The 27919-nt window shown below is 41.1% G+C and overlaps 1 protein-coding gene across 4 annotated transcripts in view; it reads right to left on the reverse strand.

The window, feature by feature from the left end:
* KYNU (kynureninase) overlaps positions 1-27919 on the reverse strand; it is a 59938-nt gene that overhangs the window by 8331 nt on the left and 23688 nt on the right. For all 4 annotated transcript variants that reach the window (XM_037397070.1, XM_037397071.1, XM_037397072.1 and 1 more), the window contains 5 exons: positions 26761-26832; positions 25277-25351; positions 23785-23931; positions 17288-17386; positions 16435-16508 (listed from right to left, as the gene is read on the reverse strand). In XM_037397070.1, the coding sequence (XP_037252967.1) occupies positions 16435-16508; positions 17288-17386; positions 23785-23931; positions 25277-25351; positions 26761-26832 (467 nt within the window). The remainder of the gene's footprint in view (positions 1-16434; positions 16509-17287; positions 17387-23784; positions 23932-25276; positions 25352-26760; positions 26833-27919) is intronic.

A 27919-nucleotide genomic window follows, 5' to 3' on the forward strand; every position in this document is an offset into this window, starting at 1 on the left:
ATGAAAGGCTCTGAGCTGCATCCAAACATAGTGTATGCAGAAAAAGCATGTTTTTTTCTTTATTGCTGCATGATGCTTTTATTATTCTAAGACCCATGAAAATTAATAGTGCAATATACATTCATTTCAAATGAGATATTACATTGCCAAAATGAATATACCCCAAATAAAGTATAATACAGCTTCTGCCCAAGTGACTCAGCTACTGATGCTCTGAATCATAAAAGATATTCCAGCTATTTAGTATGAACTGTATGATATATAGAGACAGAACATTTTACTATAAGCCCTTAATATTGTATGTTACTACAACATACTACTAATGTCAATGTTGCACACATACTATGAATTCCGAAAGTTTTAAAGAGAAAAAAAAAAAATCCATGGGAAATATAACATTTGGACTATTACTCTGTATCAAGGAGAAAACAATACTATGTTCTATTTGGACAACATTCTAAAGTCAAAGACAAAACAAACATCAACCAGAATGTTACCCAGATAAAACCTCATGAAAAACACTCTGGTTGCATTTTGAATGTTCAAAACTTGCTAACTTCAAAGCTGGCTTCAAACCAGATCTCTGCTGCAGCACCACATTTGGAACTTGGAAAATGAAATTTCAGAACTTTTCCAAAATGACAGAATGAAGGATTTTTTTTTAAGGCAGTTTTAGCTGTCTTGCCCTTTCCTACCATAACCTTGACAATGTGCTTTTTTTTTTTTTCTTCTTTTGCTTTTTGGTTGTTTTTTTTTTTTCTTCTTGGCTGTTCTAGAACTTCAGAGATGTCACTCCAGGATGTGCACTTTGAGGCAGCTCTGGTCCTACACTCTCATTGATCTAATGGTCCATATGGATGTCACGTTATTTGACATTTAAGTTGACAGGCTTCAAAGTGTGGAAATTAACAAAATCTTTACAAATTAGCAATTTGCTGTTTACAATTTTCTGTGAAAATTTTGAAATGAAGGTTGCCACTGCTATGCCAAATTTCAACCTGTTATGATGGGAAATATCTAAGGTGTTAAACCCCAAACATAAGGCTTTATAAATGCTCGCTAAAAATAATAGGCAATAAAACTGCACATTAAGATACTGCAGTAAAAGTTCTTATTAAACAGTTGTTACTCCGCATGTAAAATGAGTTATTTTGCAATGCAGTCACATTTTGACTATTGCTGCTTCAAAAACAAAGGCACCAAGATCTAAATTGATTTTGAATTCCAAACTATAATCTTTGCAAAACGCATAATGTGGAAGGCTCTGAAAAGCCTTGCATGATGTGCTTGTGCTTAAAAACACCTTAAACTTGGTAGTGATGGGACTCTAGAGTTACATCCTTTTCATTGCAGGCAAAACCCAGTTTGGGAAGTGTGTTAAAAATCAGTGTCTAGGGAGAAAAGGGTCTAATTTTGTCAATCTTCAACTATAAACCTTTGAGAAGAACACTTTTCTGGTCACTGCCCTTTAGATTTACATACTATAAATGTATCTAAATTAAGCACTCCTCTTGTTTTAACACAGCACTAAACAAAACAGTTATCCCAGTGATGGCCAGCTTGTGGGGTGTGCCCAGATGGCATCCCAGTGCCGGCGCTGCGTACCCATAGCCTCCCAAGGCTGCTCAGCAGAGGTGCTCCTGGAGCACCTCCACAGATAACAGCTCCTCATCCAGCAGCAAAAAAAAAAAAAAAAAGTGGCATGATTACAATGGGTTTCATGTACAAAAAGAGTAAATTAGTGCTGAATCAGCTGTGGGGTTTTCTGTGTTATTACAAACCCACTTCTCTAAGAAAACAACTTCTTAAATCATTAACATAATGATTTCAATGCACGGTTCTATTTTATGCCTCAAATAAAACCCATAGCCTCATGGTTTGATAAGACTGAAACTTTCCCAGGGAATTCTGCAGCTTTCCAGTCTATGTAAAGAACTAATTTTTAAATGTGCTGTATAAAATTTAAAGCAAACTGTTACTAGCTCAATTTCATGAAATAAGAGAACATACAATGAAACATTGCTGAAAGATTTTTCAAATTCCTTATTTTTACCCCAAAATGTTCTCTTATTTTACAAATCAATGAACAACAATTTGTTGGGTTGGAAATTGACTCCAGAAAGGAACAGTATCCTCTCATTCAGTCACACTCCCTTTAGGCACATTTACACCAGGGAACAATGCCTTCAATAAGTATTTTTATTTAGCTCATTTTCCTCCTTCCTATCTGTCTGCATTAGACTGAAGGGCTGGTTGTTCATAACTTGAGTCATCTCATTTGTAGTTGCATTAATGATGCAAGAGTGCAGGATATAATGATCATGATGTATGTGCAGTGTAAACATCAAAGAAGATCCAGTTAAAGAACAGAGAAAAAATAAAAAGAAATTCCTTTGACCTTTGCTTCGAAGTTACAGATGATCATGCTACTCATTTATAATTTACAGCCTGAAGCAACATGGGTCTCATTTCCCTTCTTGGCAAGAAAAGAAAAAAGAAACTCTTGAGTAGTGATACAGAAAACAGGGAAACACCATTAAGGTGGCCCAAAGTTTACAGGCCAGTGCAACGCACTGGAAGCATCTTGTCATTATATTGTGTGAGAAATAGTTTCGTGTCCTTGAGAAACCACATTGAAAAGCTACAACAGGAATGCAGTGCGAAATTAGTAATACTTTCTACTGCACTTGCCAGCTTCACTGAGCATGGCACGGTTTGCCTTCTCTCCATTGTCAGGTCACAACGCTATCTAGAAACTTAGATTATATCTATACTAGGAGCACACCCCAGTAATGCATGCTATGTTTATGAACCATGGATTAAGCTAAATCATAAACAGGCAGTCTGGGGGCAGGCTGTGTCCGCAAAGCAGCTGATGTAGCTGCTGGGTGGCAGCTAAGCTCTTCATTCACACTTTACTTGTTTTTTTGCAAAAGCTTCCAGGGGTTGGCAAAGATTTGTTTGAGTTTTCGTGCTACTCTTCTAGCTATAAGTAAGAATCAGCTTCGAGGAGTTAATGAGACATCTCGCTACTCCGAAAGTTTATTACACAAAACCGAGGCAGATAGTATGCTGTGTCTGGCATAAGGCAGCCTTGTACCCGAAAAGGAACGAAAGGACCAGCAATAAATGTTAAGTTCAGTTTCTTGCAGTCTGTAGGTCCATGATACAAGTGGCTGGTTAAAGAGCACATCCACCTCCTGTGCCTATGTCCCATGAGACCCTTCAGACCTACAGCAGGCAACCAAGAGGCACAGTGCAGCGTGATGCCAGTTTAGGAACAAGAGGTTCTCTGGGTCTCCACTATCACTCTGTCAGCGGGAAACGTGATAAATAACCAACCCGTGAGGACTGCGGAATTAGACCACCAAAGACGACAGAAAGCCTGGAGCCAGGCTGAAGTTAGGAACAAACTACACCTGACCTCAGTCACAGTGACCTGACCATGTCTGATCATCACCCTTCTGCCCAGGAGGACGTGGCGGTACCACACCGCTGGTGCCACATCCACACTTTGGCTCTGCTCAGCTTTCATGTTTTAAAAGGCAGGTTAAAAAACCAAAATAACCAAACCCAACAAATGGTACAATTAGCTCCCAAAGACCAAAAATATTCCTTAACATGCCTTATGTTCATATATAAATCTCCAGCTCAACCGGAAGGTCTAATTCCAGACCTTGAGGTACATTCCTCCAATGTCCTGGGCTCCATGTAACGCAATACGGGTCAAAAAAGTAGTGAGGACTCAGGTCTTGAGCAGTAGCATCTCCTAACACTTCTGCACTCAAAGGTCAATCCCAGAAACCAAACTCAAATAGAGAGTTGTGTCACCCCCTCAAAGCCACCTTACTGTCACCCAGATTTACAAACAGCTCTCTGCAAACTCTGAGCACAGACCTGATCCTCAGGCTCAACAGCTGGGGCACAATCTTTGCATCCTACTCTGCATTAATTTTATTGCAGTTTTCTAATTGCAATTTTTTTGTATGTTTTTATTTCCTTTTTATTGCATTAATTTTATTGTTAGAGCATAGGCATGATTGTGCTGCTTTGGATTCAATGCCAAAACTCAGAATAAATAGCATGAATGACACCCCACACCCCACCCCTTCAAGAAAACAGAAGAAAATGCTTATTGCTTTACATAGCATATTTTTGGCTCACTGACTAGAGTTTGAGAAGGAGTTTCAATTTGCTTTGCTATCACAGACTTGTCTGATCATGGATGAGTCATTTAGTCTCTCCACGCCTCAAGCCCTCATCTCTAGAAATGCCGCCCAGTACTGCCCTAACTCTCTGGCGAGTGGTGAGAATATTTGTTAAAATGTTTTCACATGCTCTAGTAATGAGGACCATGTAAGAATGGAGAAAAATATTTCCTCTGAGTATCTTAGACTGGATTTTTCAAATCCAGATAGGGAAAGGGGATATGGGGGTAAGCTGCTGGGTTTTTCCCACCCTCTCAGCTGTTCCCCAAATCGTCCTCTCAGGCTCAAGAGTTGTCCCCAGGGTTAGGGTTCTGTGGAGTTCAAAATTTCATATTTTTCTTGATCCATGTCACCCAACTGACACGTCAAGAAAAAAATAATGTAATCAATATTTCTATTGCTTAATTCCACACGGTGTTTTACAGCTGGGCTGACACCAAACTGAAGCCCAAGTGAATGGACAATGTTATTGCACTGCAACTCCATCCTCACCCTGCCGGGCACCACAGCCAGGTCCTGCCCGGAGCCAGGGCTCCCTGCCGACAGCTTGCTGGGACGGAGAAAAACCCTGCAAGCTGTATCTGGTGGGGCGATGAGGGGTCTGCTTAAGCAAAACAAGGAATAATTGAAAAGTGACTCTCAGTTTCATCACTGAAATGCAGAATTCAAGGATTTTAACCCTCCGGTGTAGGTGCAATTCTTCATATGCTGTGAAGCTGTCAGTTACGGAGTGTACTTCATAGCAGAGATATATAAACTAGGATTTGCATGGGGGATTAAGGGAGTTAGCAGCTAGCCCCTGCTAGGCTCTAGCAATATTTGGAAACCAAACCCTCACCGTCTCCTTCAGAAAACCTTGCCAAGATGGCCAGATGCTATATTTAAAGCCTTCCCCCCCACCCTTATATCTATTTAGATATCCTTTATCCCAAATGGTGAGATTGGATGTCTTTCATTATTCTTTTCTGTGCGATGTCTGTTGTTAATTTTGAGTAGGAACTGTTGTTAGAATTTGGAAAGCTTTTGAAGCCCAGGTAATTATTAGCCTCAGACTTCAGTAGTTTTGGATTTCAGCGTACTCTGATGCTTTCCTTATCCTTTTCAACTCATTACAAATGTTTCCTAATTATTAAGCATATGTGACTTGTGAGCACTGCCATACATTATTAATGGACCAGTCTCTTAGAACTCAGTGGAAAAAATCAAAACTCTTTATGAAAAGTTGCTACTGTGAAAGTAGTAACATTTCATATTTAATATCAATGAGGTTTTACTTTGTCAAAAGACCAAAGTAACATGATTTTATTAGAGGCTAATAGCATGACATTTTTCTTCTGTTAAGTAGCTTGCATTTTCAGTACCATCCAAAGGAAGAAAATTTTTCTTTTCTATTTTGAGGCTTGTCTCGGTTAAAAAAACAGCTAAATTCTCTTTCTGCCTAGCAGCAAGTTTTAATAGCAAAGACCAAAATCCTGAAAAACAGTTTCATAATCTAAACAATGGCCCTTACTTACCTATGCAACTGCAATGGGTGAAATTAAGAAATCTCTAGAGCTGAGTAACGATCCTTTCTCCAAAAGCAGCTGGGCAGCTCCGAGCTCCCCAGGCTTCACGGCTCTCCGAGGTGGGGAGTTTAATGCGACCATTGCCACAATTAGAGAGACTCTTGGGCGAAAAGCCCTGGCTCTTTGGTCAATCAAGTGCAAGGTGATTTACAGCTGATAAGTATTTGAAGATAAAGGGTACACATGCTTTTCCTGAATTGATTTTTTCCTTGTTAGTCTTTTAGACTCAACACAAGTGGGAATACACCAGTTTCAGCATGTCCCTCCATATTACCCCTCCAGGTCAAAACAAAAGGAGATTGAGTTCCCTTTGGTAGCAGGAAACAAGAGGCTGTGATCAGGGCATAAGAAAGAGAAATGGCCACAATGCTGTGAATCCAATCAGGGCCCCTTGGAGTCGCGCAGAGCTCTCCACCAAACCTCTAAGGCGCTTGTGATGAGGGATGATAATTTCATTTGCCATGATCCGGCCAAAGAAAGGTATGATCAAGCGGCAGACAGAACGGGAGCCCAAATTAAATCCCAGGAAAAGATCTCACAAAAAAACAACCCCTCTAAGGCTAATGAAGTTGAATTAAAAACTGTTAAATCAGCTTATGAACAACTATTATCACAAAGTGCTCATATATCACTTTCACTAGCCAAATATCAGATATATGAAAAGGGGGAATACCGCCAACAGTATGTTAGCAGATTTAGTGAGGGGAAATCGAATATTCTGCCTAACACCAGAAATTAAAATTCAAGCAGGGAGGCAATTTACTCAGAGATATTAATAAAGTTCTCAGTGATTTTTATAAAGTATTTAATAGTTCCCAATTATATTATGGTGATTAAAAAAAAAAGATTACATTCTCTAAGAATTCAGTAATTTTTTCTAGGCTGTTTCAAATAGATTAAATTAAACAAGAAGCAAAAGCAACAATCCCTCCTAGAGCTACTTTTAAATGTGAATTCTGACTTAAAGGAGACTTGGATAGTTTTGATTACTATGATGCATTTGCTGAACTATACAGCCTCCTCAATACCTTGAATGACTCTTTGACGGAATGATATCTAGATAGATTTCTAAATAATACATGTATCTGACTGAACTATAGCATAAAAATTTTAAGATCTGGGAAGTTGTGCTTCCTCAGGTCTTTGTTATTTTTGAATACAGTATTCACAGTATTAATGCAAGACCTTTATCATACTAGAATCCTTATTAGCTAAAATGTAAGGGTTATCACCTCCGCCCTTTGCCTGAAACAAGAAGAAATCAACATTAAAAAAATAATAATAATGAAATCTCATCTAATGTCAGTGGCTGGAACTAATTGAATTAAAAGATTTAAGTGCCAGCAGAGCTGACACAGAATCCAGTAGCTGTGTTACAAAGCATTTACTAACACTAAGTGATGCTCAAGAAGAAAAACTACTCAAATGGAGTTTATTGAGCTGAAGTCTAAGACATGAAATCATAATGAAAGAACAGAAATGGGCATCTTTCAGAGCTCTTTTAGGGAGTCTCTCCTCAAAAAGTTGAAATGTCATCCATCACTAAAGAACATGGAAGAAATGTGACTTAGGGACTTTACAGGGCTGTAGTTCCCCTGATTTTCAGTAGCGCAAACTACCAGTATTTTGGGCCCCAAAATGGGTTTGACAAGAGGTCAAGTGTTTGACATGAGGTCCAAGACTGGTTTCAGGAGCCCCCAAGCTCTTCTCAGTGCAGAAGCAGGTGAGAAGCCAGCAGATAAGGACACTTACATGGACTTATTCTCACATCACAAACTAACTGTATCTGCAACACTGACCACCAAAACACCACACTGACCAAACCACTCCTCACTTGCTTACAATGCGTTGCTAGAAAGTCAAGTCAGAAAACTGTCATTGAAAACAGAGGGATGCTGAAAAACTAGATTAGGTTAAAAAATTAATAAGTTTTTGCTCAGTGAACTTTACACAACTAAAGAAATTAATAATAATTCCTCACTTTGAGGTGCTGTTTCTCCTGCCATGGGGCAGAAAGAACCTACAAGCCTCTCAAAACAGTTGCACCAGTGTGATTAGGTCCCTGATTTGACGCCATGCCAGCTGAGAAACTGGAAGGAAGGAGAAGAGAGAAGGATACAGTCCCCCTCCCAGCATCTCACTGGAAACTGCTCTTCAGACATCCGAGGGAGCACTATGCTGCTGTAACTGCCCTATAGTTTCCACACAGTAGAAGGCAGCAAGAAGCAACCGCCAGCAAGGACTGCCAACAGCTCCAATGACAAATAAGGAGTAGTGACTGTGATAGCAAGAATTTACTGTCAGCAACAAACAGCTGTGAAAATAAATATTTCACAAGTGGGAAGTGAGAGGAAGGGTGGCTTAAAGGAAGGGAAGAAGAAGCACCATACGTCATGAAGGAGATCTCTGACAAGCGCCTGACTCAAAGATGTGTGGAGATGGGCAAGAAGTAAAGGACAGCGGGCTGTGGGCTCACTTGGCTGGACTTACCAAGAAAGGAGCAGGTGTGGGGGCAAGAGAAATGATCTAGCTTGCCCACAACAATGGTGAAGATAAAATATGTTTGACTAAGGGAGCCCAAGGAAAAAGAAAAATATGAATATGTATGTCACAGCACTCTCAAAACCATCAAGCTGCAACAAGGTCTTTCACAACCTCATACCAGCATACTCTTCATGCAGTCCCTCTGCTGCCTTCTCCTCATCCCGCCTCATGCAGGGCATGTGTTCTCTCTTCTCTTGCTTCTTCCTCTCTCCTCTTCTTCCTGCTCCTTACTCATCTTTCTTCCTCGGCTGCTCTCTCTTCCTTGGCTGCCCAGCCCCTTACAAGAACCAGCCCCAGCTGCACCTGATCTACATCAGCCAACCCGCCGCCCCTGAAGCCAGCCCACAGCTGTGTATTATCAATGCTAATTAACCCAGCTTCATCCCTCTATAGATGTATGCCCTGGTGAGACTATCCTCTCCTGGCTGAGTGCTGGAGGGATGAAGGTTCAGCCAGGAGAAAGAGCGGGTATGAGGACCAGAAACCCCACAAAGAAGTGGAAAGAAATTAGCACACATGGAAAACCAAGGAAAAAAAAAAAAAAAAACAAAAAAAAAACCAAAAAACCACCCACACAGTCCCCCCAGTGAGCACACACACACAGAGAATACCATCTTGGCAAGAAATAAAGAGGCTGAATTATTTCCTTAACCTGGGCAAAGATCTTCCAATTACTGTTAAAAATGCTTATGGTTTGAATCAGGTGCCAGCTGTGATATGAATCACAATGTGAGCCGCACGCCTGAGCTCAGAGCTGCAGCTAAAGCCAGAGAGGTATTCAGCCAGGACAGGAACACGAGTAGCTCTGGGAGACATGCAGAGCAGGAGACCCCATCTGAACCGGTAACTGACGATTACAGGAATATACTCCAGGGGGCATAAATGGAACAAAAAAACCAAACAAACAAAAAAAGTGTAACTGTATTAATGACACAAAAGCATAATGGCTGTTGCTGTTACTTTCAGCTTAGAGAATTTCAAGGCATACCATGATCTTGAAGCACATTCGGGAAGGAAAAATTAAACAATTCCCCACTGTGGGCTAATGAACTAATACAAAAGCATGAGCCAATCTCATTTTTAAATGACATATGTAGTCTACAGCTTTAATTGAGAATCTTAGGAGGAAAGCTTCATAGAAAGTACCAAAAGTGGGAATCTGAAGTAGAAAAAGTGAAATATGATAAAATAGTGGAAGTAAGTCAACATCTAGTAGGAAATCCCAAATGCAAAATTGCATTAGTTCCAGCACATTTCCGCATAGAGGTAAGCGAGCTCTTAGTAGAAATAGCAGAAGATTTTCTTGATGTGTTTTGTTGAAAAATAAACTTTTTATTCCCTAAGAGACAGAGGTTCCGTGAGGTGGATACAGAAACATACAGATTAAGAGATAAGCATAAGAGGGGATATGTTTCTCTCTTTGTGACTTATTACAAAGGCAGGCAAAGAATGTTGTCTGTTTAGTTAGAGGTGTGTGACACCACAGTGAGTGCTGCATCTCTGGATGCTCATTCAACAGGAAGAAAACTAACTCACTGCCTTCTCTTCTTGGGAGAAATCAAGACACAGCAAAGTGCTTTCAAAACTACCTGTCTCAAAGTGGAGAACTGAGGCACAAAGAGCAGGCAGCTAACAATATACATCCTTTGAAACAGGGAAGGAAAAATAAAAAATCACAGCAGCCATACAGACTCGGAGGAGAGCTCTAGGATCTCTTCCTTGCTAGTTAGCAGGGATGCAAGAGTTGCCCCCAGGCTACACTCACCTTTCCATCAGGCTTAGCCTGTTGGGTTCCTTTCATGTGTTCAAGCAGTCGTATCTTACACCATGTGATGAGAAAAGCTAGAGGCAGCAGGTGGAAAACAGCATCCACCAGGAATGCGGCCACCTCCCTCTCATTTCCCAGGCTGAGAGAGCGAAAGGGCCATGGCAGAGCAGACTGAGTGGTGTATGTCCCATCAGTGTGGTCCAGAAGGAGAGATACCTGAGAAACTTGGATCTGCTCAGATCTAATATGTAAAGTCACCAGTTTAGCAAGTGATTACTGAAGAATGAATACCATTAAAGACCTATTGCAAGATTTTGACCAGCCTCAGCCTTAAAATAGTGATGATTTTTTTAAAAGGCTGTGACAAGCATCATGCTGTAAATGTTATTTCTTCATACTGTTGGTGGAGTCCTGGACAAAAGAAAGAGCACGTTGCTGGGCAAAGATTTAAATACACATAAAATCCTCAAATCTGCCCCCAGGATACCTGCAGCCCAACGCACCTATGCTATAAATACTATTTTGGAGAAGATATGAGCCATAGAAGCTAAGGACTTTTGTTATCTTGCTTATCTCTAGTTACCCCAACATTCTGATGCCTTGATAGCAGGCATGAAAGGCAGGAACCAGTCCCAGCACTGTGCTTTTCAAAAATGCTACTTTATATTTTTCAGAAATTTCACAGAGGTCATGTCTCTGCATTTCTACATGCTCCATTTTAAGGTCTGAGTTTTCCAAACTAAAAGTACCCGAGTAGCATGAGAAGAGCACGTTACTTCCACACTTGCTCCAGCTGCCCTATAGGTGATGCAGACCTGACGTACAGCACATTTACTCCTACACAGTCCCGTGAATTCACAAGGAGGCATACCGCCCCTCTCTCAAACACCTTCAAACCTAGCCAGGAAAAAGCTGACAAAACAGAGGGGAAGACTGTCAGGGAGGAAAGAATGAGAAGATTATTTATAATGAGAAAAGCAGCAAGATTTGTTGAAGGTACAGCTTAATAACAAGGGAGGATGTGAAGGAAGATGGAGAGAAAATGCTTGACAGAGAACAAGGAGACAATCATGGGAGTCAAATGAAAGGATGTACAGAGCTGAAGAAATGAGAATGGGAATAGATGATGTGAGCGCACATTAACCTCTCTCATTTTGTCTCCCAGAGACTCACTCCAAAGTTTAAAAATGCTGTTGGATATTTGCCATTCAGTTGGTGAGCCTGAGAACACACCCCTGCAGGCCCATCATGGGTCTAGATTGGCCTAATAAATCACTTGTCCCAAGACAATGCAATTAAGCCTAATTAGCTGATGCCTTTATTCCTAAAGAGTCTCTTCCCAAGGGAGGTTTTAACTTTTGGTTTCTAAATTAGCTCAAGGATCTAAATTGCTCTCATCTCCTTGGCAAAGAAACAGTTTGTTCCTCCGGTAGTGCAGGATACTTTCTGCACTTGAGGGACAAGTGGTGTGATCCACAGCTAGTTTATCCATACATCAGTCCAGAATTTTTGTCTGCTAGGACCAGTTACAGACCCTTCTGGAAACAGCAGCATGCACCATCAGTGACCACAGCATCCAGCACAGCTGCTGGAAACCTCTACATTGCTTCTCCAGGTCCTCTCCTTGGCCGGCTCAGGGTGCTCTGTGCTGCTAAAGCTTTCCGTAGTGCTGAGTTATGCAGAGCTGATAGACTCCAAAGGCCAGTGAGAGCTGGACCATCTTAGCTTTTTATTCCTAGGAGCATTTTAATCAAGAGTAGCTTTAGTTCTTTCCAATACAGTAGGTATAAAACAGCCTTCCCGATCCTTTATGACTGTCCTTCACTCCCAACTCACGTTGCTCCAAAGCTACATTATTTTCAGCCATTTCACAGAAGCTTTGGCTGTTTAGCTTGGGGACTGTGTGGCTCTAATTCTAAAAAAAAGAATAACGTGGTATATTCTCAGAGATCAAGAAAATAACTAAAGAAACACTCAGCTGGAGCTACCAGGCCTGGAAGGGGTTGAGCAGCCTCTTGCAGAACATGTACTGGGCAGAGAGGGTCTGCACTGGAGACCCAGAGAGACCCAGAGCACCTGGGAAAACTGGGAATGGGGCTAGAATAGTGTGGGCTTGTTTGTCTCATGCCAGGGTAGAAGTTCACTTACCAAAAAGCTGTGTAGGTCTCCGTGAAGAAGTAGCGTGAAGCCATTTGTGCTCTGGCATTTTCATTGGAAACAAGACACCAAAAAGGAAAGTGATCCAAGAGAAAGGGATCTCACCTCTGTCTGCACAGAAACCATCTGAAGATATCTTGTGTTTCTCAAAGCTAGTATGAAATAGTTACTTTTTTGTTTCTTGTTCTTTGATACTTTTTTTTTTAATCTTATAGTAAAAGCCAACACGCTCTTTGGGCATCAGCTGCTTCCTGCACACACAGCATTTCTTCACATCACACAAACTTTTTATTTTTAAACTCTACCTGCTGCTAGTGTATGCTAAAGTTAAGTCTTGATAATTCCTTTCATTTTAAACGCCAGACTGTGTACAATTTTCATTTAATCCTCTACCAAGGCTTATCTATTATTCTCCTGGCTGCTTTACATACATTTATTTCCCTTTCATCTTTTTAAATTGTGCCTTACTTTTTCTTACAGGGATTTGACTAGGACTTTTTTCTTCCTCTATCTCAGGACTCTGGGAGTTTGTCCCCTCCCATCCCTTATGCCAGCTGACAGCAGAGCTCAACTCACTGCACATTTACAGCTGCAAATACCCTGCTGCAAATACTCAACTTCTCCTGTATCTTCTGCTCCAGGTGCTCACAAACATTCACCTTTCATTACAGCTGACTTGCTTGGCACATTTTAGTTACCCTGCTTTTTGCAAATGGAGAAATTGAGAAACAGGGGGAGAAGGAGAAAGAAAGGGCTGGAGGGAGAAACTTTTCTGGAGCCTGAAAAGCTAGTCAAGCAAAATGTCATATTAGTAGGTCACCTTAGTGCTCTCAGTGTCTTGGAAAGCCCCCCTCCGCCTCATAACCACACTTATGTAGAAACCTGGTGGCACAGAATGAGCCCTGCACTGACCAAACAGTTTCAGCAATAATTCATAGCTCTGCTCTGTCCGAGTCTTTTTTTTTTTTTTTTTATTTGAAACCTTCCCATGAAGAAATCACTCTAGCACAATTAGCCAAGAATATATTGCATTGTGATATATAGAGCAGGTATTAAAAAAGCTATTTGAGTGTTAAAAGAGACTTCAAAGGAGGTGAGATCATGAGAGAATAGGGATATATTGTACCCATATATGTCAGATTGATTCAGTTTTACTGCTCTAGGAAGAAAGATAGGAGACCAGCAAAGGACTACCCAACTTACTCGGGTACAGGTGTTAATTAGGATGGTTACAACATGTAACTTTGAGACCCATGGCCCTTGCAGTGAATTAGAGAACCATCCCTAGCTAAGCTGGGGAGTGCAGGATGGTGTTTGCAGCAACACAAACCCAGAATGGGATATCCGAGCCTGTACTGTGCTGAGCCTCTAAAGGCCAGCCAACAGACCTAAGGATGAAACCTTGTTCTTCCCGAGTTAGTGAATAACAACTTTTAAAAGTCTTGCGGGAAGCTTGCACATCCATAAAGAAGAGGAGTGGGATTAGTGTTGCCTTTTGTCTGCTGGGCTGTGCCAAGGGATCACTGACTAACGCTGGTTCTGGTTTGCAGTTAGGCTGCCACAGCTGCGGGCTGCAGATCCCAAGCAGAAAGCAGCTTTGGCATGGCCCCAGGTACTGGTGGTAAGGCTATTAAACAAATTAATAACTCTTTCTCAGGTTGCATTTTTAAAGGAAGCAGCAGCCCATCAGCAGTTTGATGTTCATGGAGCAGGCCCTGGATGGAGCAGCGCCGCGGGGAGCTGCTGGAGTGGACCCAGGTTTTGAAACTGGGCATAGCTACAATGAGCGCGGCTGCTTGCACGCACTGCTCTTATTAGCAAGCCTCTGGGGATGGAAAAAAGCACACTCATGAAACTAAGGCAAGTTAAAACAGAATACCTCAATGGATTTGGCCATGGGCGGTAGCTGGGCTTGGGGTTTAAAATTAAAATTTTGCATTGAGCTGTTTAATTTTCAGTAAGTGCCCACGTCCTTTGTGCCCCAGCCTCAGTCAGTAACAGGCAAAGGCACTTGGCAAACATTCTGGGTCTGCCTCTCTGAATTATGGTCAGAACATATTTCGATATAAAAATAACTACTTTGTCAATAGCTTGCGGAAAATATGAAGGATGAGACAAATCAAAGGAATCTATATAGGCGGGTAAAGTGACACACATAATATTGGTCACAAGCTAAAAAAAAAAAAAAAAAAAAAAAAATATTGCAGACAGTTTAAGCGACACAAGGATACCAGCAGGGTTGGAATTTAATCACCCGCTTAGGTGTGGGCTGGGATGCAAAGAAACAAGTGTTTGGTGCTCCTGGTTTTGAATGAAGTTGTCTGGCCACTGGGTGTCATCCTTGATTCAGATGACAGCCAAAGACTTCCCAGCTACAACATAAAACCTGCAACTTCCAGAGCAGTTAAATTCCACTCTATTTGATTGTACAACATACAGCAAATTGCTCTGCATTTAAATCAGCTATAAAATTGAATACTTTGACATGGACAAATTCTCCTTTGTCTCACAGTCTTATTTGGAGACCTGAAATGGCTGGTTGATGCGGAATAGGAAGAAAAGTAATGCAACTGGGGCATATTAACTACAAACCATTTGATGAGTGCCTATCAAATCTCAGGAAATATGAAATAACTACGATTAAGTAATACAAAAGGTCTATGCAGGAAGTTTGGAATCATATCCTTAATTGGGCCCCAAGCTGAAAAAGCTTATATCATATAGATAATTGTATTTAAGGCATCCACTATCCAGATTCAGAGCACAAGGTAATGACTACTTAAGAAGCAGCTGGTTCAGGAAAAACTAATTTAAGCTGTTACCTCCAATACCAAGCTAGTACCCTTACAGAAGGTTCAAAATTTCATCAAGGAGGAAAAAAAAAATCGAAGTCCTTAAGATTTTATTCATTCTTCCTATTGCTATTCTGTGGTTTCTAGCTGACCCACATTTTTTTCACTGGTCTTCAACATCTTTGTGGTTCCTCACAACCAGGATCCAGAGGTGTGGCCATGGGAGCAACACCTGCACCTGGCTAACAGGGAAGAAAAAAAACCAAAAAACCCCCAAAAACTTCCCAGAAGAAATATTAGGATAGTTGGAATATTTTGCCAGCGTTCACATGTGAAGATCAAATCAGCCCACAACTGGTCGTATGTCACCCTAATGAGTTTTCTGTTATGGGTGACTGAGAAGAACTTATCAGCATTATTTTGTTATCTCCTGGGAGTCTAGACAGTCTGAAACCAGCACATAGTGCAGTGAAGCTGCTTATTATAATATTATTTCTCTCTGAAACCTGATTTAGTTTGTCTTCTTCAAGCTAAAATAAAAGTGCCAGCAATTTCTCCAAGCATTTTAGCCAGAAAGAAATCTAGAAATCCTTACATTTGTCATTGCATTAGAAGTATTAATCCTACTGTTCTTAATATATATACATAGAGTACACTTGTATAACATTTTACGTAACAGGTTTGTTGGTTTGTGGTGTTTGTTTGTGGTTATTTTTAATGCAGCTAACCTCAGTTGGTAGCACAGCTTTTCATGGATTATACAGTCTTTGAGAACCCAGATCTCCATGTAATACTTCCTAGCTTTACCGGTGGATATAATTTTAATGAAAACATACCAGTATTAAAGACCTATTAGACACAGAGTTGAAATTGTCTTTGATTTAGTTCACCAGCCAAAGACTTCAATGATTTAAAAACATCCATTTTTAAAGGAAGATGTTAAATATTCTCTTTACATTAAACACTCTCATAGGCATGATTTAAGTTACTTGGTTTTAATATTATAAGCATTCTCTTTTATGATTATATTTAGTTTAGAACTGATAGCAGACTTTAAGGAGGAAACACATTTAAGATGTGAGCATGTACATTAACAATTTCAAAATTTACTAAAATTAACATAAAAGAACTCATCTGAGGTAACAAAGCCAGATAACCAATTTATCTAAACTTGTACTACCCTTTTCATTGGTGCAGTAAGTCAGTAATAGTTATCAGCCCAATGAGGGGTTTTTGAAGCAGGGAATTTCTTCTGCATCTATACATACATAGGTACACATATCTATAGTCTATGACCAGGAATCCATACATTTCTCACTTCCAGATCTCAGCTCAAAGGGAAGATATTTTCCCATTTAAACCTCACAGCATCTTTTATTTGGGTATTGAAATATACTTACGTAGGTTTAATAGTCTGGGAATGCTTCTCATGAATGTAGGCACCAGCAAGGCCTCCTGCTCCAGAATTTAAATACTGCAAAGAGTAAATCAACATGTACACGTCGTGCTCATTATCTGCAAAGTATAGCTCCCCTCCTCTCACCCCACTCTATAAAACAGACCAGCATTAACATTTCTAGTGGTTTCTGACTAGAGATCTTAGAATTTGTCTCAAAGTGCTGATGTATGTAAAAGCAGATATATTTCTTCAGATTAGTTCTAAAAATACCTTTCTCACCTTACAGACAATATTTGAAGACTAACAGACAAAAGGCTAGAAAATTGAAGTATGGCTGAAAACAGCCCCATATCATAACACACACAGCAAAGTCTTCAAACAATTCATCTGACTACAGCTATCGATTCTTCATCTCAAGCAAAGTCAAAGGAATTAAAGATACCTTGTTCTATGATTTGGAATTATTTACGTTTAGGTAACAATATTCTCTTATTTAGGGAACACTTAAGAAAATCCTATAGCCACAAGCCCTTCTTGGTATGGGAAATAAGAGAAGAGCCTCTGATACTGTGACCACAGAGCAGAGCGTGCTTCAGAGCAGGTGTTTAACTGCCACTAGCATCCGTCTCACATCCGCAAGACCTTACAGGTCAGTGCCGCTATTATCTTTTGGAACCTCTGGTAACAAAGCCACCACCAAAGTCAGCGTCCATCTCCTTGTTGTGGCTGGTTCAAAGATTCAGCCATGTCTTGACTGACAGTTCAGGTGCAGTTCTTATTCACCTGACCTGTTTGCTGACCCATCGTATAAGCAACATTATGGAAAATAGTCTCAAACAATGAATTTATCGTACCTTGTAGGAACACCAGCACGCAAAATCTACTCCCCAGTCATGCAAATGAAGCTCTACATTCCCAACAGCGTGAGCCAGGTCAAATCCAACAAAGCAACCCTGCAGGAAAGAGGTAATTAATATACCACTTATCAAGATAATAATCTCTATAAAATTATTTTGAAAAAGCATCTTTAGAGCTTTACTCGCTTTCTCTATAAGCATGCTATCAAGTCCCATCTGTTTTGAGCTATTACGAGAAACACATTTTCTATGCCACAGATACATGTAAAAATCATGAATTATTTTGTGGGCTTGTCTTCAAGGACGTTTGGATATGGTTTGGATTCCTAAGGTTTTTTCCCATGCAGTAAAGTCAAATCACTTTAAAGAAGTATTCAGAGCAAATGCATAATTTAAAACTTGTATGGCATGACAAGCTCTAGGCACAGACAAAATAGTAATGTACATAATGATGCCAGCTACTCATGAACAATTGTATTCCACTATATTCTTCTACTTAAGGTCTCCCTGATATTTAAACTGTGAGGATCCTGCTCTCTGGGAATCCAAAGGGTGAGAGAGCACCCTATGCAACACATTGATCTTTAAGGACTTGGGGACTTGTCCTTGAAAAGTTACAAAAGCGTTCTGTCATTGCTCTGTGAAAAGCGTTGCATTTGTCAGAGCCACAATTTGCAAAGGGCACTGAGGTGGTGCTGCTGGTAGGAAAAAAATTGCAGCACCACAGGTGTGCAGATCAAAAAGCAGCAGTTTTACACACAGGATAACCACTGGATGGCAGCCTTTTTAAACGAAAAGGTTCTTCCAAGCTTTGCTGTTTATTTAAGCGCAGAGAAATAAAAACTGCCTTTCGCGCCCGGACTACAAATTAAACGCTATTTTGCATTTTCCTTTTAAAACACAAGCAGCCTGCTTGCAAGCAGCATGGTAGGAATGAGAGCAAGAGCACAGGCTTCAGAAAAATCAACGTCCAATAATAAAACGAATGGGGGTGTTAAAGAATCTCTTGCTGTTTCTTACACGAAGGGAGCCTGAGCTAAATTATTTAAACAGTAGCTTGGTATATTTAATCTTTTGTATAAACCAGATAACAGTTTGAGTGAAGCAGCATTTTAAGATTATGTGACACGCTAATTCTAACAGAGGTGTTAAAGAAGTTATCAGCTTGGGGAGTTGCTCAGAAAGAATGGGAAGAAAACTCACTACCATAGTATTTGCGTGATCTAAACATTGGGGCCAAAGTTCAGTAACAGCCTAGCCTTCACACCCTCCATGGCTTCTTTTCACAGGGGCACACAGAAGCGAGCTAAGACAAATCTGAAATGATAAAGCAAGTAGGGAGAGGTCGAAGCACACTGCATGCCCAGCACACTGCATGCCCATGGGAATGCTTTCATTCACAGATAAAATGGCCTTGGTTCAGAGAAATAAGCTACAGCAAGCTAGAGCCAATCTGCGAGTGAATGAGGTCTCCGTCGGATTTTAAGGCATTAACTTCAAAACTTCAGTTGACTGGATTTAAACCTTTACAGGTATCCCATCGTACATACATCCCACAATATTTTTGAAGAACAACTATGACATGCATTGGTTGCAATGGAAACCAGGAGTGATACGATACGCTGACAGTCTTGCAGAATGAATGTGTCTGGCAGTACGTTAACAAGATTAAAACAAATAAACCAAAACATGGTAGGTGCATATATTAAAAAAAAAAAAAAAAAACAAAAAAATCCAAAAAAACAACAACAACAAAAAACAAACATGTTTTCAAGCAAAAGATGAAAAATTAGGAAAATACAGTAGATGGGAGGTAGGAGAAGAGTCTTTAGGACACCAGCAGGTTGTATGCCCTTGCTGTCGTGGTAGTATGATGAGAGTCCACAGCCATACCTACGTAACGTCAACACACACAGACTTTCCTGGGCACTGATGCCGGCCAGAACAGCCCAGTTTGCACTCGCACCATGAGCTTGTAGCCCTCAGACAGGGTGCCCCCTGACCTTCCACCCATGGGTCATCTTCCTGAACTGCTTTAACTGCTCCCCAAAGCTTTGAAATTGGTTGGTAAATCCTACTGGGAACTATTAAACTTACTAAGGCAGCATAGCCTGAAAATCCGGGTTCAGTGCTGGCAGGTTTACTGCGTCGTCTCGGAAACACCCACTTGTACTATTTTGTTCAAGTTATCCGCAAGATGGGTCGTGCTGGTTTGCTTTCCCTGGGGAGGTGTCTGGCACTTGAGTCACACAAACAGCAAATGTTTAGCCACACAGATTGCAGGGAAAAAGTAAAACAAACTGAAACAGCTCTCCCTGCACAAGCCACGCAGAACAAAGACTGCGTGGGAATGTCGCTTCCCCAGACTACGGGGAAAACGACTCTCCATCTGCTCTGGGCGAAGAAGAGGACGTGTGCTCTCCCCTGCCTCTTCCGTTTTATTCTAACATCTAAAAGTCATTTCTGCAAACTGTCTGGGTAGCTGCTGATAACCAGCAGGTAACAACTCAGCATGGACAGTGACATTTGGAGAGAGGGAGAGAAATGACAGCTTCACACCAGCAAAGCTGGGACATTTCGAAAGAGAGGCAGGAAAAGAAATTAAGATGAAGGATCTTGAAGCTCTTCCTACTGGGACTCAAGAGATTAAAACACTTTTCATACAGCATAGAGTCAGTGGAAAGTACAATATAACTTATGAAATGAAAATTGTAGTTGAAAGGTAGAGTCTCCTAAAAGTCAGCCATTTCTTTGCTTGTAGAAGAATAAAATGACTCAGCCCCCTCCATCCTCCAGAGCAAGCTCAAAAGTATGAAACAAGGAAAACTATTACATCCTCTTCAGCCTGCTGATGAGCCTCTTGCATAATACGTAGTAATTTTGATTTATCTGAGAGACCTAAGATGGAAAAATAGCCTGAGGTAATTTTTCAAGCTTAATTTAGTTCATTTAATATTTAATGACTTAATGAAGCTGTCTATGTGCAGAGCTTTCGCTCTGGGAGAAATCTTAACATACGTAGAGAACTTAGGAAATTGGCTTAAAAAATGTAAAAGGAAATCAGTAACTTAATTCATAAATGATTGACCTCAAGAATCCTAGGACATTTTCCAGACCTCCTGAGCTCACAGCTCAAATCTCTAGCCAAGCCCTGACAGGGCACTACACTGCAGGATTTTATTTCAATGGTACATTGAAAGAATTATTAAGACCATCTGTGTAGGACACTTTTCTGGTATATTGGCTGATAAGTTATTTTTTAACTCTTCTCAAATGACATTTCCACCTTGTGTTTTCCTCTTCCGACTTTCTTGCTTGTCAGCTCTCCTCAACCAATTTTCTCTTCAGGAGCATGGGGTCATTCCACAGCCTTCATCACGAGGAAGGGGAGCCTTGCAGTTTTGCTATGAACATGACTTCTTGGGCTTATCCTCTTTTAATATACATTTTAACAGACATCCAGCCTTTCTGTGATAACACGTCATGTATAAGACAAGCCTGGTTTCATCATGTCCAGCAGCTCTTGAGGGAAATATGGTCTTGAAGTCCTTGTACTTACTGTCCTGAAAGCTAGTCAGCCTGGGGACAGGGACTGGTTGGATGCCACCAAACAGAAATATTAAACCCATACTCATTGCATAGATGCTAACGACTCAGGGTCAGCAGCCGGGTATTTTTGTTCTCCTCTAACCCAAAAGATGCTCCTAACATCAGCTCTGACCTAGGAAAAGAGGAAAGGAGCCAATTGCTTTTGAAGATCCAACATATTGGGCTTTTTTGGTAACCAGAAGCCCTGTGACTAAAAGAAGCAGCAGGATACAGGAATATCTCTTACCAGCATTGAGACTGAAAACTTGTCATGAAACCCTGATTTCATAGCTGTTCAAGTAAATATTTGCCATGTGCAGATGTTTAAGTGCAGTGTAACAGTATGTTACATAGTGGGTTTGTATAAACATATAAACATCACTTAACCGGGGGGCAAAATCCGTAAGGAGACATTGAGCTGAGTGTATCTGACAGTAGGGAAGTACAAACAGGCTGGCTCGTGCTCTTCAAGCCTTATGGGTACTCAAGCAGTTCTTCAGGCTGAATTACTTTTTATTTTCAAATACACTAATGACATTTTAGGTCATGAATCTACCTGGATCCCAGTCCTACATGCTTTAACCACAAAGAGGCTGGCAGGCTGGGAGAGCTGGGGCTGTTCAGCCTGGAGAAGAGCAGGCTCCGGGGGGGCCTTAGAGCAGCTCCCAGCGCCTGAAGGGGCCAGCAGGAAAGCTGGGGGGGGGGGGGGCTTCTTACAGGGGCACGTGTGACAGGGCACGGGGGTGGCTTTGAGCGCAGAGAGGGCAGATGCAGGTCAGAGATCAGGAAGAACCTCTCCCCGTGAGGGCGGCGAGGCGGTGGGCCAGGCTGCCCAGAGCAGCTGTGGGTGCCCCATCCCTGGCAGTGCTCCAGGCCAGGCTGGATGGGGCTGGGAGCAGCCTGGGCTGGGGGGGGTCCCTGCCCAGGGCAGGGGGTGGAACTAGATGGTCTTTAATGTCCCTTCCAACCCAAACCATATCATGACTCCATGAATCCCTGGGGGTTTTTCCCCTCTTTTGAAAAATCTCTGGAGTAAGTGATTCACTTCTACGTTATGGCATCTCTAACAGGCATGCAGGTGGAGACAGGCCTTTGACATCTCTCTGTGCCTGCTGGAGTACTGAGCTGCTGTCAGAAATTGCTCTCCTCTTTACTAACATGGTACAGTCACTGCATAAAGTGTTCAGTGTCCATGCGAAAGCACATATCCCTGAGTTAATACTATTATTTGCACTGCCTTATAGAAATTTTAAGCTCTCTCCACCAAGTCCTGGTTATCTCCTCAGACAACATAAACACGAAATCCGTTTTGACTCCATATAATAAGCTGTCAGTGACTGTTCTTCCCCAGAACACAGGTTCTCAGTCACTTTGGCGTGGTTTCTAGCTTTCAGTGAAGCTGCATCACTCCCACTCACCCAAGCCTGTGCCCCACAGTGCAGAGAGCATCTTTACAGAGGCAGTAAAGTGATAGACTTTCCCCAGGTTGGTCACATTTATGGTAGAGAAGAAACGTTTCTCTCTCAGACACGTTTCAGACACCACAGAGCAGATTTTGGGGAAGAAGCACTGTAGGCACGTAGCCATCGACTGCTGAATGAAAGCTTTGCTGCCACCCAGAGTGGGAGCAAGTATAGAGCAGTGGGTGGCATCGTCCTGTTAATAACCTATGTTTCCTTTCAAATATTTCAGCATAGTCTTTTAATTATTTGTGGTCAGCAAAGTGCTGGAAGACGCCATGAAGGTGTTGCTTTCAGAGCTGCACGGAGCTAAGACACAGACCCATTTCCCCACGCAGCTGACTGCCCCCATTTCTTTTTTCCGAGGTGTTTTACATCCATGTCAGAAGTCAGTCTTGTTTTGTACTGTGTTCAGGACCGATTTTGTTGCCAGGTGCTGCTGTGTGAGTACATTCCCTTTTTATATCCCATGGGACCTGCACTAGCTCTCACACCTGCTCTGCTCTCTCAGGGGAGACTTTACCATCACTTTCCAGCAGTATAAATTACTCCCTGACCTCCAGAAAAATTTCCACTGCCAAACGTACAGCAACAGATGATGTACAGCCTGTTGTGAGCCAGGAACCTCTCCAGAGAGTTGAAACATCAAATATAAATAGTTAGCTGGTTTGCCAAAACCCAGTGATATTAAATAAGTTTATCCTTGAGTGGTTTAATCTTACATGAGATAAGGTACATCCAATAAAAGACTGCCCCTACAGAAAGTCTGGTGACCTCCTGTTGCTAAGACGACTTAATTAAAAACTATTTTCTCCTGGATTCCCAAGGCAGTTGAGATGGTTAAAGAAGTTTTACAGCTATGTCCACAGAGCGCACTGTCTGCAAGCTCCAAAGGCTGTCATCACTAAAATACAGTTGTCTTGTGACGCTGATGTGCTCCACAGTGTGCCTGTCTCCAGAAAACTGATCAGCTGAGTCTGAACACCACTGGCTCCATGGGGAGTTCGCCTCCCAGCTCACTGGGGGCAAAAAGTGACACAGTGTGGCAGTGGGAAAGCAGGAAAGTCATGAAAGTCTGCCCCAAAAAGCAGAAACCTAACACAAAGTCACTTTTAAAGAGATTTGGGCTGTGATTACCACCTTCTCCTCCACTGAGCCTCTTGAAATTCTATCCTTCGAGAAAAGCCCTGTAGAAGTTAATAGCCATGAACTATGTCTCCATATAGTTTAAGTCACACGTCCAGGATTCCTCTCACAGGGCTATTTCTCCACGTAGCACACAGCCCCCAAAAGTTCTGAGCACAGAGTGCTTTTGCTTTTTATCAGAGCCTCACAGATTTCCACGTGTGCTCTGTTTTGTTCCACAAAAAAGTAGGAATTAAAAATACTTCACAAGAAAATTTATGCAAAATTGATGTGAAAAGGATGAGTCCGGAGCAATCCTACCTTTTCATGGCCAGCCTTTGTTATTCTAGGGATATCAAACAATTGCCCCGTGTAGTACTGCACCCCACTGAACAGAATGACAGCGATCGAGTCCCCTTCCTTCTCAATTACAGCAAGGATATCTTCAATTCTCAAGGTCTCCTCCCCCTAAAACAAAGTTAAAGCACACATTTTACATCAACTCTGGCAGTAATGGAACTGTCATTTCTTATTTCATAATCTATATTTTACCACGAGCCATGCTGCTTGCATAACGAGATCAAAAGCAAATCCTTAGCATGGTAATGATATACAAAGGTAGTGCTATAAAGTAGTCTATGAGTAAGTTACCTCAGTATAAAAAAAAAAAAATCATTAGCAAATGTATCTTGAATGTGTCTGTTATGAAGAGTCTATTCACTTCTTATTCTAGCATGTTCATACTCTTTAATATTTCAGACAGTTTTAATTTACAGTAAAAAAATCCCGGTGCAAACAGCATATATAATGATTTTTATGTGGCATCTGAAATTTGTGACACCCATAAGACTTGAAAGTTGCCTATCAGTTTCACTCTGTACTTCCCTGATAAACTTCATATCCCACAGGAAGCTATTATAAACCTGCCATATTTATATTTCAAAAACAGTAAGTCCCACATCATCAGAAGTACAAAAATCCCCAAAACTGGGGTCATTAAATATAGAGGAATTTCAACCAAAAGGAAAAAAAAATATCCTCATTCTTGATTCTTTATAGGAAAATTACTGCCCCATCCTCCTCCTGCCTTCCTAGCAAGGGATCATGTAAAACATACCACCACCTAGGGATCAATTAGGCAGTGAAAACCTAGAATTAAATTAGACTTGTTACTGAAAAGAGCTTGGGCAAGATTGTTGAATTGCAAGTAACTGTTATTATCTCAACAATCTTTGCAAATCTATCAAGCGCTCAGGAATGGGCTCTTTACTCACAAGATGACTCAGATTTCAGAAGCAAAAGGTCACCATCAGTTTGTAGTTAGGTGGCAAAGTTCTTAATACTGCAAAAGTGAAGCAAGACAGGCTTTCAAATCCATCTGCATCCCATAGTACTCCAAGCAGACCTTTCCCCCTGCGCTGATACAGACACAGTAGTGGTTGTGTTGTAGTGATCTTTTAGCTCAGGACATTAAAAAGACGTTGGGGTTTCTCAATGAGCTACTATACTTTGCAGTTGTCTCGGGATGCCGTCAGTTTTTACAAACAGGAAAAATAGGGAAACTAACCTTGGTTTTGTTCTTCAAGGAAAAATAACTAGCTGAATCGGGCAATTATAAAAAAGGGTGCTAAAACCCCAAAATATACACAGAAACTGGCTGCACAACTCATAAATTTTCCCTAGAAGTATTTGCGGAAACAGATTGTAACTTCTGCAGGCAGACACTGGAATATTTGAGAATATATGACTGCTCTCATATGAAATATGCTTCCGCCCTTAGAGACAGCAAGCAGGACCGGTATTTCTCACCAACCTCCCGCGGCTGCACCAAAAGCATGCACTGTTCCACATCCAGCCCGTGAAGGCGAAGCTGGGACTCAACAGCGTACTAGGAGAGATTTCCATGCAGAGCACATTAGCACAATTACAAAATAAAACCACTAAAAGAAAAATGGTCAAACACATCAGAACTTCAGAAAAGGCATGCAGATGCCTTGCCTTTCAGTAAAATTAACGCTTGAAAGCCTAATCCAACTCCACTGCAAAACGTATAGATTTCCTTTGGTTTGGAAAAGATCAGAATTTAATTCACATCATTAGCCAGCAAGGGTAAAGCCAAAGTCTAACTCCTACATATAAGTTCACAGAGCAGAACGAGGGTGGAAATGGGCTGGAAGGTGTGCTTTACCAGATGCCAGCAAGTAAAGCATCGATAACAGCCGAGGAGGAGATTGAACACCACCTCGCCAAGGGCCCTGGGCACCCACTTTGCTCAGTAGCATGTGCTGAATCACAGGCTGTCATGTATGCTCTGCTGTCAACACAGGTGGGCTTTGGCCAACACAGACATGCTGTCCCATGCTGTTCTAACCTCTTCCATTTGCAGCACAGCTGGGAGGAAATGGGAGCTCTCAATTCTCAGGCTATCTTAAAAATCCTACCCCGCTGATTTTATCAATAAATAATGATTCCGGAGATGGCATAAAAATCCTTGAATGATAGTATAAAATAGTTGAAAACTACATAACAGGAACTGAAGTGATGGCAGTTGCCCAGGTTATTACTGAAGTGCTGTAGAAATTTAAGAAGACAGAGTCCAAATGTACAAGTGGGCCTGGAACAAACATGAGATTAGTATGAACATTACTTAGAATAAAGGCAATTTGAGGTTTATACATCTTGCCGCCATCTTCATTACAAATAAACCTCTTAGGAGCTCGAGTCATTTTTATCGCACCTCAGAGATCAAATTTGTTATCAATTTCCATGAGTTTACGGCGCTGATGATAAAGTAGCAGTGGGCCACAAACCCAAAGATTAATTTGCTCTAAGCTGTGATGCACAGGCTATTGTCTTCTATTTTATAGCAGACAAATTATGTTTGAACTAGTAATCTAAAGTGCTAAGAACAAACATTTCCATCTCTGTCTGGGGATATATAAGTGTTAATGTTGTGAGTTTGTATTGATTTGGTTTCATAAAGTAAAACAGCAACAAGAATTAATAAAACATTTACAACTTCAGTTGATTTAGGCCAGCAGTTTGCTCAATGTCTTTAAAAAGACTAATAAATCAATGTACTCATTCAATCTTTTCCTCTTGTAACATTTTTTATTTGAACAAAAGGAATAAAGTTACAACCTGTAAAATATGCTGAGCTCAAAAGCTTCTGACAGATTTTTTTTATTGTAATGTTACTTGGACAAGATGAGCTAATAAATATTCAAATCAGGCTACTGATATTCTTTGGGAAAATATGATTAATAATACAAATACGGTGAAATATTAATTTCTTACATGGTCAGAGGGGAAGGCTTTGGCTTCTAGAAGAATTTTATAGCGTCTTGGAGTAGGCTTAAAGAAAGATAACTGTTAAGAAAAAAAAATAAATGTTGAAATGTATCTAAGCAGAGATGAGAGAGATGCTCCCAACATATAACTTAATAAAGATTGTTTCTCATGCAGACTACAGAGAATGCCCCAGAAATTACGAGTATTTCTTTGTCCGTATAACATTTATCGAAGTAGGAAAGCATTATAAAACTGTATTTCATATATCCATAACAAAGGCTACAAAAATCCAGCGGTGATAAGACTTGCACTTGCAGGAATCAATGGCAAAGCTTCAACTGTGGCCAGGGAAGCTGGGATTTCACCGAGCTCCATCCCGCAAGCAAAAACAGCAGCTGAACTGTTGCAAACAGTGCAAAGGAATTGGATTTCTGTTCCTGCCCTAAAACATCAGTTATCAAATCATCACCTCCTCTGAAACAAGCCTGACCAAAGGAGTAAGCTTTCTGCAAAAAACTCATCTCAGCACCTTTATGTGAACAGTCTTTCCTTCTCTGTTTCTTGCATGGAGACTAGCTGGGCTTGCCACCATGCTGAGGACTAGAAGACCTCAAAGACCTCCTGTTCATGCTAGCAGCAGTTGCACAAAGCTCAGCATGGACAGTGTACCCAAGCAGTTTGGCACAAATCTGCCAGCATTGCACCTATTCCAGGGCAGAGTAGCCAGGTAAATCAGCTTGTGCTTGGCCCCATCCTGCCCTGCTTCAGCTTTCTTACTTTAGCAAAGGCTGGAGACATGGTACAGAGGAGCAGATCTAGGTGATAAACCTTTTTGTGTGAACCACAGAAAGTGAACCTTCACGCCTTCAGTTCAACTAAATCTTTGGGAATACTAGAGAAAAAGAGACAGGCTGTATGTAGCCACAGAGACCTGCACATAAGGAAACCCCATTTATGGCCACTATGTCATAAAAATTAAAATCAGATGCTTCACCACATTTTAGGCATATGTAACATAATTCATAATTATGTGAAACAGCATGATTCAAAATGCCATCTCTTGTGTGCAACTGCATTTTAAGCATTACTGAAAATGCAGCCTTGACTTGCTCACAAGTTAAGCTCTTGTTTCTTAAACTTTGAAATTGGGTGTGAAATTCCCATT

The sequence above is a fragment of the Falco rusticolus genome, chromosome 8, assembly GCF_015220075.1.
Source record: "Falco rusticolus isolate bFalRus1 chromosome 8, bFalRus1.pri, whole genome shotgun sequence".
NCBI lineage: Eukaryota > Metazoa > Chordata > Aves > Falconiformes > Falconidae > Falco > Falco rusticolus.